The sequence below is a fragment of the Elephas maximus genome, chromosome 26 (assembly GCF_024166365.1).
Source record: "Elephas maximus indicus isolate mEleMax1 chromosome 26, mEleMax1 primary haplotype, whole genome shotgun sequence".
Lineage (NCBI taxonomy): Eukaryota > Metazoa > Chordata > Mammalia > Proboscidea > Elephantidae > Elephas > Elephas maximus.
Genome location: NC_064844.1, coordinates 7,888,626 through 7,904,319, shown reverse-complemented (window position 1 = coordinate 7,904,319; position 15,694 = coordinate 7,888,626). Strand labels below are relative to the sequence as shown.

General features: G+C 41.7%; 1 protein-coding gene across 5 annotated transcripts in view; it reads left to right on the top strand.

Annotated features, from left to right (window-relative positions):
- The window catches only part of C26H2orf73 (chromosome 26 C2orf73 homolog), a 144,358-nt gene that overhangs the window by 9,704 nt on the left and 118,960 nt on the right, over positions 1-15,694 (top strand). For all 5 annotated transcript variants that reach the window (XR_007515534.1, XR_007515535.1, XR_007515536.1 and 2 more), the window contains exons 2-3: positions 323-533; positions 10,022-10,175. Coding sequence is in view for 2 of the 5 variants with exons in the window: in XM_049870442.1 (XP_049726399.1) it covers positions 323-533; positions 10,022-10,175 (365 nt within the window). In the remaining 3 variants the exon portion in view is untranslated. The remainder of the gene's footprint in view (positions 1-322; positions 534-10,021; positions 10,176-15,694) is intronic.

Here is a 15,694-nt window from a genome sequence, read left to right as displayed (position 1 = left end):
ACTGAATGTCCTCTTTGGTGAGGGTTCTGCTCATATCTTTTGCCCATTTTTTTATTTGGATTGTTTTTCTTTTTGTTGTTGAAGTTTTCTGTGTGCTTCAGAGATTAGACCCTTATCAGATACGATGTTGCCAAAGATCCCTTTATTGTTTGTATGATTTAGAATGAGAAAATACACAAGCTCCTTCTAGCTATTTATAAAGCCTAAATTGTCCTGACTGATGCGTGAAACATATTTAAATCTTATCTTATGTAATTATGACTCTCTCAGTACTGAAGTGCTTATTGGGATAAATGATTTAGTATTTAATTATATTTTTCAGACAATGTAAAATAGAAGATGCGACTATTGTCCACATTACTGAACAAAAAGAAGAAATCAAACATGAAAAAGAACCTGGAAAAATCTTACAGCGTTCAAAACCATGCGTCAAGAGGGGACGTATATATTATGCTAAATTCATTCACACAAATGCAAGAACGTGCAATGAGCCAGTTCCCTACATAGATCCCAAAAGAGGGCCAGAAAAGCAGGTTGGATGGATGTTCATTATATACAAATATAGATTTAGATTTAGAAGCTGTTCTGCTGGGTAAATTGGTCACAGCTTATTTAAAGGGTGTGACACATCCCAGAGTAGTACCTTCATAAACCAATAGTTGAAAGCAGTGATCTGTAACTATTCTTCAAGATAATTTGTACATCTAAGCCATATATATATAGCCAAACCATATATATAGCCAAACCAAATAATTCCTTTCTTAGACAGAGTCAGTTTATAGCCACCAAGTAGTGCTTGGGGAGTTATTGAAGTAATTTCCTCTATAATATTGTATTTCTGACACATTCTAATATTAAAATTTCCCATGGTACTCAGTAGTTCTTCCTATGATATTCAGATACATTTTGTAAAATAATAGCTACCATTTACTGAAAGCATACAAAGTGCAAGAAATGAGCTAAATGCCTTATATAAAGTATATTCTTTAACCTGTACAATGACTTCTGGGAGGTATTATTGGAAATATTTTACAGATGGTAACACAAACTTACTAAGCAACCTTATCCAAGGTTACTTAGTAAGCAAGTGAGGGACCACGTGTCCAACCGAGAGCTGTTGGTTTAGTCCAGCCACACTCTCATTCACTATGTCATACTAAAATGTGTGTCATTTGTTTTTTTCTTTTAAGTCAGGTTTGTGGAGGTATAATTTACAGTGTTAGTTTCTCCTTGCCTCTGTTACAAATTACAGCAAATAGTGGCTTAAAACAACACAAATTGATTCGCTTAGAGTTCAGAAGGTCAGAAGCCCAACATCTGTCTCACTTGGCTAAAATCTAGGTGCTGGCAGGGGCTGAGTGCCTTGTGGAGGCTCTAGTCCGTTTCCGTGCCTTTTCAGCTGCTAGAGGCTGCTTGCATTCCTAGGCTCGTGGCCCCATGCTCCATCTTCAAAGCCGGGAGTGTAGCATCTTCAGATCTCTCTCTGACTCATCCTCCTGCCTTCCTCTTACAAGGACCACTGTGATTACGTTGGGCCCACCCAGATAGTCCAGGGTAATCTTCCCATCTCCATGTCCTTAGTCGCATTTGCTATGTAAAGTAGCATCTTCACAGATGTGAACATCTTTGAGGTAGGCATTCTTCTGCTACCGCATTTACATACAGTAAGATTCAGTTTTTACTGTGTAATTCTGTGAGTTTTGGCAAATGCATACAGTCATGCCACCCCACCACAATCAAGACAGAGAACATTTCCATCACCCCAGAAAGTTTCCCTGTGCCTCTTGTAGTCATTCCCTCCTCCACTCCAGCCCCTGGAAACCATCCGTTTTCTTTAATCTTGCCTTTTCCAGAAAGTCGCATAAACTGAGTCAGGCTGTATGTTGCTTTTTGACTCTGGCTTCTTTCTCTCAGGAGCATTTGAGATCCATCCATGCTGTTGCATGTAACCCTAGTTCATTCTTTTTTGTTGATACACACGCAAGCTATGTGACCTTGGGCAAGCCACTTCTCTTTCTAAGCTTCAGTTTCCTTATCTGTAGAGTAAGGATAGTAGCAGTCTTCTTCATAGGATTTTTGTAAGGATTAAAATAAATAAAACAGCGGTGTCAGGTACTGTTCTAGGCACTAGGGATAGAACGATGAGCAAAACTAATGGAAAAAAAATGCTTTTCTCATGTAGCTTACATTTTAGTGGGGGAATAGCTAGAATAAATAAGTAAAATGTATATAGAATGTTAAAAAAAAAACCTTGCCATCAAGTCGATTCCGACTCATAGCAACCCTATAGGACAGAGTAGAACTGCCCCATAGAGTTTCCAAGGAGCACCTGGTGGATTCAAACTGCTGACCTTTTGTTTAGCAGCTGCGGCACTTAACCACTGTGCAACCAGGGTTTCCATATAGAATGTTAGATGGTAGTAAATGCTAGCATGGAATGGAGGGATAAGGAATAAAGGAGGCACAGTGACAGTCTTAAATAGGTGGTCAGAGAGGGTCCAGCAAGAAGCTGACATTTGAGTAAAGACCTGACAGGGTGAGGGAGAGACCACGTTGTGACCTGGGAGAAGAGGATTCGTTATGTGTGAAAGGAAGCCCTAGTCCACATTAACTCCTAGCCTCGGTAGGATCCTGGTCTACTGCTCTCTGCACAGTTCATAACCCCAGTGACCAGATGGCCCACCATCTTCAGCTGAGAGGAGAATTCCCTGGTAGAGGCCTAGTGCAGTGCTGGGCCCAGTATGTATTCCATGGATGGGTTCACATTATTCCACAGCAGAGAGAATAATTTTTCAGCCTGACATTTGGAAAAGGAAACCTGCAATACCATCTAGATGGCCTCAGACAATCACAGGAATGTGGGCCTTGCCCTACTCCCCTTCTTTTCTCCTCCCTGCCAATGAGCTGAGATAGATATAAGCCAAACCAAACCCATTGCCATAGGGTTGATTCTGACTCAGCAACCCTGTAAGACAGAGTAGAACTGCCCAATTGGGTTTCCCAGGGCCTTTTGGTTAGCAGCTGAGCTCTTAACCACTGAACCACCAGGGCTCCCAGTTAGGTATAGTTGTGCTTTAATTCAACATGTAAATAGAGATTGCTTTCAGTGAGCTCTCTTTACACTGATGACATCGGCTGTCATAAAACAGTGCACTGGGGCACTGTGCGAGACTGTGAGATCTCCCCAGGGGCAGGAATTAGTGATATTAAACCTTTACAAGAGCAGTTTTAAGGCTCCTTTGTTTCTTGAACTTGCCCTTGCCGGTGCTCTTGCATCAGTTATTTGTGATTTAAAAGAAATTCGTCCTTACTGTTAGACCAAGCCTACACTGGGTAAAAAATCTAGCACAGAAATCCAGGTTAGTAAAGTTCTCAGCGTTCTTAAAAAAGCTAAGAGCGACCCTCCTTAGCTCTAGTTCAGGGCTGAATCTAAAACGAACTGTTAACCAAACCCATCCCTACCTTGAGGGAAACCCATCCCTTCCTCTAAGGAAAAGAAGCTGGTTTGAGAATAAAACCCAAACCAAACCTATTGCCATCCAGTCGATTCTGACTCAGCGACCCTAGAGGACAGAGTAGAACTGCCCCATAGCATTCCCAGAGAGCGGCTGGTGGAATCGAACTGCCCAGCCTTTTTAAAAGGTTAGTAGCCGAACCCTTAACCACTGCGCCACAGGGCTCCAGGTTTGAGAATAGAAATGTGAAACATACAGATTTCAAGAATTAGCCCCAACTAATTTTCTACTAAAAAATAAACGATTTAAGAAAAGAAATGAACAAAGGTGTTAGGTGCTGCTGTCAGCAAGACTGGGTGGCAGGAGCAGCAGATTGTTGTTGTTTGCTTATGCTAAGGGCTAAAGGAGCCAGAGGCCTTTAAGAGATAAAGAAAGGAAGTGTGAAATCAAGTCAGAGGTCAGATAAAGAGAAGCTGGCAGTAGATTGGAAGAAGGAAGTTAGCAGAGAGAAGGACCCAAGATGCCTCACAGTTAAAACGGTATTTCATTTGGGATGGAAGGAGGAGAGTGTTTATTTGAAAAAACAAAAACCACATTAAGTGTACCCATTTCCAAGTACTTCAGGAGTAATAAGTGCAGCTCTGCTGGCGAAGTGGTTTAGAGCTCAGGTTGCTAACCAAAAGGTCAGCAGTTCAAATCCACCAGCTGCCCCTTGGAAACCCTATGGGGCAGTTCTACTGTGTCCTGTAGGGTCACTATGAGTAATAATCGACTTGATGGCACAAAACAACAACAACAAAGGGTAATAAAGAATGCTTATTTCACATATTTGTAAACTTTGTACTTTTACTTAAGACGGTAGGTTTTTTGTTTGTTTAAATAGATTTAACTGGTTTATAGTAATGCTGGCTTTGAAAATAAGAGTAAGGAAAAGAAAGTTGCCTAAATATTTAAAATGACATACCTGTTGTTTTATGTATTTTGCTAAGAGAGTATCTTTAGAACCCAACACCAGATTGGTTTGTTTTATTTATTTACAAGATTTTAAAATGAAATGATAACTTGCACAGTATTACCTGTTCTTGTTGGGTGCTGTCGAGTCGATTCTGACTGATAGTGACCCCATGTGACAGTAGAACTGCCCTTTTGGGCTTTCTAGGCTGTGATCTTTATGGAAGCAGATCTCCAGGTCTTTCTCCTGCTGGGCTGCTGGGTGGCTTCGAACCACCAGCCCTTGGGATGACACCCAACCGCTTAACCCGTTACACCGCCAGGGCTTAGAGTTCTACCTAAAATTGGAGGTGCTAGGAAAAAGGAAGAATGAGCTTTGAGCTTGGTCACTTCCAAAGAAAAATAGTTTGATTGTTTTGTATTTTTAAATATTTTACTTCAAAAGAGATTATACTAGGTCAGCATTTTCCAAAACATATTTTTCACAATAAAATGAAGTTTCAAAATGAAGTGAGTTTTGGAACAGCTGCGTTTTTGTATACCTTTCCCAGAGCTTCACAATTTGCATTAGTTTGTAAAAGTTCTGAGAAATCCTGAGATAAAAAAATTCGTTTAACTTTGCTTATCTCGGTATTTCCCAAATGTATTTAATTTGGAAACCTTCACTTATGAATATGCTGTGAAACTCGTGTCGCACAGAACACATGAGTTGGAGTCCCCTCGATGGCAAAGGTTTGGTTTTTTTAGGGACATTGCGAATTTCCTCAAAAGATTTTTTTTTCCAGCGCTCCTTGAAATATTTACAGCAAAACAGGGATGAGCTTAGGCGTGACGCGCCTGATAGGACCCTGATCACCCTACTGTTTGTGACAGCACTTCCATTTTTTAAAGCCATTGAGCGCCAGTAATCAAATGTGATTGTGTGTAAGGTGTTGCCCAAAGTCTGCATGTTCTTGGTAGTCCTAAAGGTTGGTTTCATGCCCCACACGTGACACCACCCCAGCCGTTGCAGCCAGGTCCCTGCAGCTGCTGTGCGGGAGCTTGGCTTACACCTCTTGCATTCTCTTAACCTCCTCCTTCTCAAGGACGTCTCTTTTGCTTTCATCACTTCTCCCCAGGAAATTCTCTTTAATTCCCCAAAGAAGGGAAAAACAGAAATGTTTACTGAAGAAACAAATGTCTGAAGGCGTAAGGATAATACAGAATGCCTTACACTGGCTTCCAGGCATGGCCGAGGGGCTCATAGTGCTTCAGCCTTATGCCTTCCCACGGCAGGGTTAGCGGGAGCCACGTCGTGAGGCATCTTCCCACCATGGAGCAGCCTGCCAATGGTCAACCTGAAAGGAGCCAGGACTCGGGCTGGGAAAGAGGACTTCGTCCTTGCCCTGAGTCCAAAGTTGTGAGTTAGGGACAACTCTCTGTTCAGACAAAACCCCCTCCACAGTCTACAAGATGTGATCTGAGCCCCAAAGCCTGAACAAAGCAATCACAGTAGATGACAACCCCCAGTCTGACTTGTTGTTGTTAGGTGCCATCGAGTCAGTTCTGACTCACAGGGACCCTGTGTACAACAGAACAAAACATTGCCCAGTCCTGTGCCATCCTAACAATCATTAGGCTTGAGCCCATTATTGCAGCCACCGTGTCAATCTGTCTTGTTGAGCACCTTCTTCGTTTTCACTGACCCGAGCATGATGTTCTTCTCCAGGGACTGGTCCCTCCTGATAACATGTCCAAAGTATATGAGACAAAGTCTCACCATCCTTGCTTCTAATGAGCATTCTGACTGTACTCTTTCCAAGACGGATTTTTTCACTCTTCTGGCAGTCCATGCATGGCGTATTCAATATTCTTCGCCAGCGCCACGGTTCAGAGGTACCAGTTCGTCTTCGGTCTTGCTTATTCATTGTCCAGATTTCGCAAGCATATGAGGTGATTGAAAACACCTCATGTGTTTGGGTCACCTTAATCTTCACGGTGACATCTTTGCTTTTTGATACTTTAAAGAGGACTTTAGTCATAAACAACTGTGACGTAAAACCCTATAGCCCCGTGTAAAAGGTGTTAGGCAAAGCAGTCCTTTTTTTTTTTTTTTTTTTTTAGCCTTTCCCTTCACTGCAAAGTGAGGAAAAACAGGCCTCCCTCTCTGTCTCTTTAATCTCGTAATCTCTTAATGGGCAAATGCTCGGACCCAGAGAGCAAGCATGTGTGCGTGAGCTATGTACATTCTTACTATTCCAGGGACAAAGCTCCCTTTCCAGGCAGGGTGGTCAGTTAAGAAACAGGGAAAATTAAAACAAGATTTTCCCAGCTGCTGTAGGGTTGTGTCCTGGTGAAGTGGGGATGTACCCAGTTTACACTACACAGAACACTTTGACTGACGACAGGGCTTTCAAGCCATCAGTGGCACTTTTCTTTAGGAAAAATTGTTCCGTATTTCCTTTATATTTGTGGAACTGTTTTCCTAAATTTCTCCATTCAAAATAAGTCTGTTTGAAAGGGGAATTGATGATTCCGCCTTCACGACGGCAGACTTCTAATAGTTGCATTACACTTTCAGAAGAAATTAAATGTGCCAGGCATTTCCTAGCGATCCTTGTCCCAGGGCCACTTCTCCAGTAGCCTGGGTGCAAGCAAAAGCAAAGTTTCTGATCAACAAAAGTAGATCATATAAAGCATTTGGTGATATAAGTGTATGGTCATATTCATATGTTTAAAAGCACTTTCTCAGGACACTTGGGGCGTCCTTATTTTTACTTTTGGAGTAATTTAAACTTGGGCTTATCTGGTTTGATGTCCACAGCAGGTTTGAGATAGCAGCGTAGCCCAGAAATGAGGGGTTCACACAGAGAGGCCAGGGTGTGACCTGCCACAGCTCTGCTGCCTGCCAGTCAAATGCATCGGGCAAGCTCCTTAACCTCCCAGCAGTTTTCTCATCTGCAAAATGGATGTGCCAACCTTGGAGAATGGTGGCAAGAAAAAGCCAGATGTGGTCTGCCCGCCCTAGCAGTTGGGGCACGATAAGCCCTGTTATAACTGCAGAGCGAAGGAGAGCTGCAGGAAGTAGGCACTCTGACAGCAGTTAAGACGAGACTATTTTCAGCCAGATAGTGAGAAGCCACCATCTGCTTAGTAATCTGTTCTAGACTTTTCCTGGATCTGTATCAAGAACTCTTCATTTGTGTACGTCACCTCTTACTGAATTACAAAAATTAAAGGGACCCATTAGCTGAGCTCTTCTGGTCTCCAAAACCCTGATTCTACCTGCAAACTTATTCATTACTCCTGGTTACGATTTTGTCCTCGGCCTGAAAAGCGGGCGCTGACTGAAAGTAACAAAGTCAGGTCTAACACTCTACTTGACTAAAAAAAATAAAATAAAAACCAAACCCATTGCTGTGGAGTCAATTCCAACTCATAGCGACCCTACAGGACAGAGTAGAACTGCCCCATAGCATTTCCAAGGAGTGGCTGGTGGATTTGAACTGCCGACCTTTTGGTTAGTAGCCTGAGCTCTTACCCACTGCACCAGCAGTACTCCGTCTTCAGGGCTTATTTCCCTCTTCTGTATGCTCATCCCATCTTTTTCAGCTTGGCCATAGTTTCCCTTACCCCAGAGCCTACAGCAAAATGGTAGTTGAGTCATTCTGACTTTCAGCTATGAACAGTGTACTGCCTTCTCCGAATTCTTAGCCTTTCCTTGATTTTTTGCTTACAAACACAAGAATGTTTTAATTTTTTTGCTGTTGTTGTTTAGGAAGCGCTATTTTTGTTGCCATTGGCATATCTCATCAATTTCTTGTTTTTGAGCTTCTTGACAACGTTCCGATAAGCTGGCTCACATTGTTTTTTTTTTTTGGATTTGACAGTGTGCACCTGTTATCTTTTATAGATGCCTCTCTTTTTTAAACCTAAGCTCATTTGAGAGCTGACTCTTTCTGCAGCCACATAGGTTTCTTTAGATGCCTCTTCTGTACCAATGTAGCCTCAATTATATTCTCATGTTTATTTAGAATCTATTACAATCTCATAGTCATCCCACCAAATCATGTTTTTAAAGCAGTGGATTATGGAATCATAGTTTATTTTATTTTATAAGTGCTCAGCTACTAGCTGGAAGGTTGGAGGTTCTAGTCCACTCAGACGTGCCTGAGAAGAAGGGCCTGGCAACCTACTTCTGAGAGGTCGAGACCCGTGCAGCACAGTTCTGCCTGGACGCATGTGAGGTAGCCTGAGTCAGAGCCGACTGGACGGCCGCTGTTTTCTTGTTCGTTTCATTAAAACCCAAGGTAGGCCTTGGGTTATACCCAATATGACTTTCATAAAGAGCTCCTTCATGTCACAGTTGCCTTTTCCAAAGGTTCCCTACTTCTACATGACCGGTCAGTTCTTTTTTTAATTTTCAGTCAGAATTGACAACAAACTTTCATACTTCCTGATGAAGAGTCTGTTAGTTCTCCCTATCCTGTGTACCTAGGTCAAGCTTTAGGACCAAAATATTCGGGCACAGAGAGAATGCTTTCCCTTAGAACAAAGCTTTTCTGACAGTCATTAAACCCAAAACCCAAACCCATCGCCATCAAGTCGATTCCGACTCATAGCAACCCTATAGGACAGAGTAGAACTGCCCCACGGGGCTTCCAAGGAGCGGCTGGTGCACTCGAACTGGTGAGCTTTTGGTTAGTAGCCTGAGCTCTTGACCGGTGCACCCCCAGGGCTCCAAAAGTCATTAATACATTATAAATCAGTTTAGTGGGTTGCAATGAGCCTTGTCAAATGAAATTGAAGAGAAAAGCAATAAAACAAATAGAATATGAAAATAGAGTGCCCTGCATGTAGTAAGAGTATAGTTTTGTGAACTGTTGTTTCAGTTTTATGTCTGTGTACACATTGTGTGCTCTAGGCATGACAATACGTGTCATGTATTCATGGTGAGAGCTAAAAACTTCAAAAAACACCACATTAGATGATAACAAAGTCATTTGTATTGCCATAATGAAAAATATAGAACATAATTTTTTATATTAAACCATGTTTAATACATACACAAGGATGCAGTGGTTAAGTGCTTGGCTGCTAACTGAAAGGTTGGTGGTTCGAATCCACCCAGCCGCTCCTAAGGAGGAAAACCTAACAATCTGCTACAGTAAAGATGACAGCCTAGAAAACCCTATGGGGCAGCTCTGCTTTGTCATATGGAGTCTCTAGGAGTTGGAATCGGCTCTATGGTACTGAACAACAATATATACGTATATATAGATACACATTTGCACATATATATTGTAAAATTATAATACAAAACATGGGATTATAACTGTTTTGTTGATTTTTACCACTCTATCTGTTGCTGGAAGGTGGTTTAAGAATCTAGCAACTGTAGGTTAGCTAAAAATATATGACAATTCATTTTAGGTACCTTCTTAAAATATATAAAATCAAGGAATAAATATCTTTGTAAAGAAGACTTGTAAAAAGGTATTTATTTCTTTATTTCAGAACTCCATTTTAGCACTAGATTATGCACATACCTACTGTATATTCTCCTATAGATATCAAGCAACACATGAAAATGTCCCCAGTATCCAATTTTGTGTTTCCGCTTTTTTTCTATAAAGGGTGACTGGTGGTCACATGGTAAAGTACTGGAACATTCCTTTCAACCACCGTATGACACCAAGAGCACACAGAGGAGTGACTTCCAAAAACCAACATGCCCCTTGGTTTTGCCAGTGAAACACAGCAGGATGCAAAAGCCTTCTTCTGGAATAGGTAAGGTTAGCAGGGGTTAAGCTCTTTCTCTGGAATGTGGAAAAGATTGGAAGCCTGTTCATAGATAAAAGAGAGCAGAGAAGCGGTAGCCTAGAACACCTAGAGGAGTCCCTGGGTGGCACAAGCAGTAACAGACTCAGCTGCTAACTGAAACGTTGTGGGTTCCAGTCCACCCAGAGACACCTCAGAAGAGAGGCCTGGCGATCTACTTCCGAAAAATCAGCCACTGAAAACCCTGTGGAGCATAGTTCTACTCTGACACTCATGGGGCCGCCATGAGTTGGAGCTGACTGCATGGCAGCTGGTCTGGGAGAATACCTGGAAGGGGATGTAGCAAAGAGAGGCCAGTCTGCCTGATAAAACCCTGGAGTAGCTGCAGGCTCCGTCCACAGGCATAGCAGAAGGCAGGAATGGAAAGGGATGAGGGTGGGGCTGGAAATCAGAGGGTAACTTTTGTCTCATAAATAACTCCTCTCGTCATAAGCCTACCACCCATCCCAGCATGAAGACCACTGAGGCCCAGTGTGTTATCCGCTGGCAAACTTAGCTAGATATCAACTGCTACGCCACTTATTTTAATAAATCAAGCCAGTCCTGCATCCTGTTTGTAATTATGAATGGACAACCAAAGATCTGAATTATGCCACATTATTATTATTAATGTTAGGAAGACAAAGTCAAGGAAATATCCAAGGCCACAAAACAACAAACTAGAAAAACCTAGAAAATATGAGAGAAGAAATGCAACATGGACAATCCGTCTGGGAGGAGCAGCTTTTCCAGAGCCCCAAAAAAGAGTGAAAACGAAGATAAAATAAAATTTACTGAGTACATACTGTTTGCCACTGTGCTATGGCACATACTACTTACCAACACTATCTGGTGCTTTTTAAACATTAACTCGTTTAATTTTCACACCAACCCCATGAGGTATAGTAGTATTAATATGCTCATTTTTCAAGCACAGAATTTAAATAACTTACCCAGTCCTATACAGGGAACAATTGATACTTGAACGCAGATAGTCTGACTCAATGCCTGTACTTATAACCACTACCCTACATTTCTAGAAGAATAATAAAAAGAAAGCTTCCCAATGTCAAAGAGAGGCGTTGGAAGGGCCCACCGAGTGCTTCCAAATATGAAGGAAAAAAAAGGCACACACCTACACATCATCATGCAATTGCAAGCACCAGTCATAAAGAGAAGAATCTAAAAGCTTCCAGAGAGAGAAAGAAAAATAAGTCACCATCTAAGGAATAACTGCCCATCTGGAAGCAGACTTTTTGCCAACAGCATTGATGCAAAAGCTCAACGGGATGATGACTTCAGGGTTCTCAGAGGAAATAATTTTTAACCAAAAAAGAGAATTTATTTGACGTGGAAACTAGAATCATTTTCCTTCAAGTGGCACTGGGACTTTGGACCCACTGAAAGGAAATGTAATCCTAGCACAATATTTGTCCCGTCAGTGAACAGTATTTATTACAAATGCTATTTAGGAATTTTCAAATTTGGGGATTAATCTATAGAAAAAATACAAAAAGTTTACATATGATTACAGAACAGGGAGTATATGTTATAAGCCTTAACATAAAAAAGCAAACAAGAGTTGACAGAAGATGGGAGGTAGAAGAGGGTACCCCGTTGCCGTCAAGTCAATTCCGACTGACAGCAACCCTGTAGGACAGAGTAGAACTGCCCCATAGAGTTTCCAAGGAGCTCCTGGTGAAATCCAACTGCTGACTTTTTAGTTAACAACCTGAGCTCTTAACCACTGTGCCACCAGGACTCCAAAGGTCAAAGGAACCAGTTTCAAAACCCGATTTATCTCTCTAGCTCTGGCCTCCTCACTGAGCTTCAAGCTCACAGATCCAACAACCTACTTAGCAGCTCCTTGGATATCTAGTTGGGTTTTCAAACTCTATATGGTTAGAAAACCCGTCCCTCCACCTGTCTTCCCCATCTCAGTGAATGCCACCTTCAGCCCCCCAAGTGTTCAAGTTTTGGTAACCTAGAAGTTATTCGTAACCCCCTTTCCCGCCTCATCTATAACCAATCCATTGGCAAATCTTGATGTCTATCCATATCTCCTTCTTTTCCATCTCTGCTGTTACTTGGTGGCGCAGTGGTTAAGAGCTACAGTTGCTAACCGAGAGGATGGCAGTTCAAATCCACCAGCCACTCCTTGGAAACCCTATGGGGCACTTCTACTCTGTCTTATAGGGTCACTGTGAGTTGGAATCAACTCCATGGCAACGGGTTTTGTTTTTGTTACCAAGGTAGTGTAGACACTATTATCCTATTTCTTTCTCCTCCATAACATCATAGTCAAAAGGATCCTTTTTAAAAACTTTGTAGTGAAATATATATAAGCATTTTTCTGTGTACAGTTCAGTGACGTTAATCCCATTCACCATATTGTACAGCCATCACCAATATCCATTTCTAAATGTTTTCATCACCCTTCACAGAAACTCAGCGCTCCTTAAGAATACTTCCCTGTTTCCTTTATCCACCTCCCTTGCCACTAATAAACTTTGATCTCTATTCATTTGCCTATTACAGATATTTCATATAAGTGGGATCATATAATATTTGTCCTTTTGCGTCTGACTTATTTTACTCAACATAATGTTTTCAAGGTTTATCCATGTTGTAGCATGAATCAGGACTTCATTTATCTTTATGACTAAACAATATTCCATTGTATGTATATGCTGCATTTTATTTATCCTTTCGTCTGTTGGTAGACACTTGGGTTGTTTCCACCTTTTGGCTATTGTGAATCATGCTGCAGTGAACATTGGTGTACAAGTCTGTTTGAGTCCCTGCTTTCAATTCTTTTGAGTATATACCTAGGGGTGGAATTGCTGGGTCATATGGTAATTCTGTAGTTAACTTTTTCAGGAACCACCAAACTCTTTCCCATACCAGCTGTACCATTTTACAACCCCACCAACAATGGATGAGGTTCACATTTCTCCATATCCTTGTCAGCACTTGTTATTTTCCTATTTTTCTGATCATAGCCATCCTAGTGAGGGTAAAGTGGTATGTCATTGTGGTTTTGATTTGGATTTCCCTAATGACCAATGGAAGTGCCTAGGTGGTGCCAACAGTTAACTTGCCTGGCTGCTAACCAAATGGTTGGCAGTTTGAGTCCACCTAGAGGCACGTCAGAAAAAAAGGCCTGGTGATCTACTTCCAAAAAATCAGCCACTGAAAATCCCGTGGGGCACAGTTGTACTCTGGCACACACGGAGTTGCCATAATTCAGAGTCTACTCAACAGCAGCTGATGCGGTAATGACTAATGATATTGAGGGGAGCCCCGGTGGCCCAGTGGTTAAGTGCTTGGCCGCTAACCCAAAGGACAGTGGTTCACATTTACCAACTGCTTCTTGGAAAGCCTGTGGGGCAGTTCTACTCTGTCCTGTAGGGTTGCTCTGAGTTAGGATCAGCTTGATGGCAGTGGGTTTGGTTTGGTTTAATGATGTTGAGTATCTTTACGTGTACTTATTGGCCTTTGTTTACCTTCTGTGGTGAAACGTCTGTCCAAGTTTTCTGCCCATTTTTTGATTGGGTTGTTTGTCTTTTTGTTGTTAAGTTGTAGGAGTTCTTTATATATTTTGAATATTAAACTGCTACCTGATATGTGGTTACCAAATCCTTCCATTCTGTAGATCATCTCTTTGACTTATTAATAAAGCCCTTTGAAGCATATAATTTTTAATTTTAATGAGGCCCAGTTTATCTGTGTTTCTCTTGTTGCTTGTGCTTTTGGTGTCACATCTAAGAATCCATTGTCAAAAACTAGGTCCTGAAGCATTACTCCTGTTTTGTTCTAAGAGTTTTACGGCATTAGTTCTTACATTTAGGTCTTTGATCAGTTTGAGTTAATGTTCATATATGGTGTGAGGTATGGGCCCAACTTCATTCTTTTGCATATGGAGGTCCAGTTGTTTCAGCACCATTTACTGAAGGGACTGTTCTTAACCCACTGGATGGACTTAGTGCCCTTGTCAGAAATCAGCTAGCTGTAGATATATAGGTAAACCAAAAAAAAAAAAAGAAAAAACCTCTTGCCGTCGAGTTGATTCTGACTCATAGTGACCCTACAGGACAGAGTAGATCTGCCCCATAGAATTTCCAAGGAGCACCTGGTGGATTTGAACTGCAGACCTTTTGGTTAACAGCCATAGTGCTTAACCACTATGCCACCAAGGTTTCCAGATGTATGGGTAGAATGATCTTTTTAAAACGTAAATGATAACACTCTTTAGGTTCTGCAGTTATGTCTCGTTGCTTATAAGATACATTTCAAATTCTTCCCCATTGCCTGCATGACCCTATTTGATTGGTGAAATCTATCCACCTCGTTTCCTTTTGCTCCTCCTTTTGTTCAACCTACCATGATGTAGAGATTTACAAAAGGGGTGTGTAACTCAGACCAAGGAGGTAGGAAATGCGTGTTTCCAAACTAATTTATGCCTGCTGTACTTTTTATTGTAATTTCAGAATTTAATTACATCTTCTTATAAACTAAAATCTGCATATGAAAACAGTTGTTTCTATAAAATATCCAAAGTTGAATGTTTGGAAAGACTTGATAAAAGGACAATCACTAAAAAAAAAAAAAAAAAAAACTGACAGATGTGGGCAAAATAACTATAGAAGATGAACTGGGGATGAATTTTTAAGGTCTTGAAGGATTCTGCACTCCTTTTGCTTCACACGTGTCATTAAGTTTTCATTCCTTGTTAAATGAAACCTGGGAAGGATGCATTAGGAGTGTGGTTTGTGCAAGAAACACAAAGTGGAATTCCAATTAACGGACACTTCTGCAAAAATAATACCTTGGTCCTCCAACAAAAATTTGGTGAATGAGTTGGTTAAAATAGATATCTAAGTATGATGTAGATCATTTTCTCTCTTTGTTTTAACTGACTTATTTTGATTAACTGACCCATCAGGTTCTAATCCCTTGGCATGAGGAGCAGCTGCTTCCTCTCTAGTTCAACAAGGGATGCGGAAATAGAGGTGGGAGATGAGACCAGGGAGGGAGGCTTTGTTCTAGGGCGACCAGGCAGGGGACCAAGCATTTCAGAATGTCAGCGTCCTCCAGACCGCTGCCTGGGATAGGGGTGGGAAATCTGAGAGTCCCACTGCTCCTTTTGAAGACCCTCAAACAATCCCGTTTTCAACCCCACCTTTTACCCCTGCCCCTTGCCTCCTGCTTCAGAGGCACCTGATGCCTCCAGTTCCCAGCCTTCCTGGAATCCTGTGGCGGTAAATCAGTTCCTTTTTCTGAGGGCGTTGCTTTCTCTTCAGTCCCTTATTGGCTCTCTCACCAGTGCCTTCTTCCTCACAGGCACTTAGCTTCCAGTTTTCTGTGGTCTACTCAGGCCTGTGCCACTTACAGCTTCCAGTTTTCTGTGGTCTACTCAGGCCTGTGCCACTTACAGCTTCCAGTTTTCTGTGGTCTACTCAGGCCTGTGCCACTTACAGCTTCCAGTT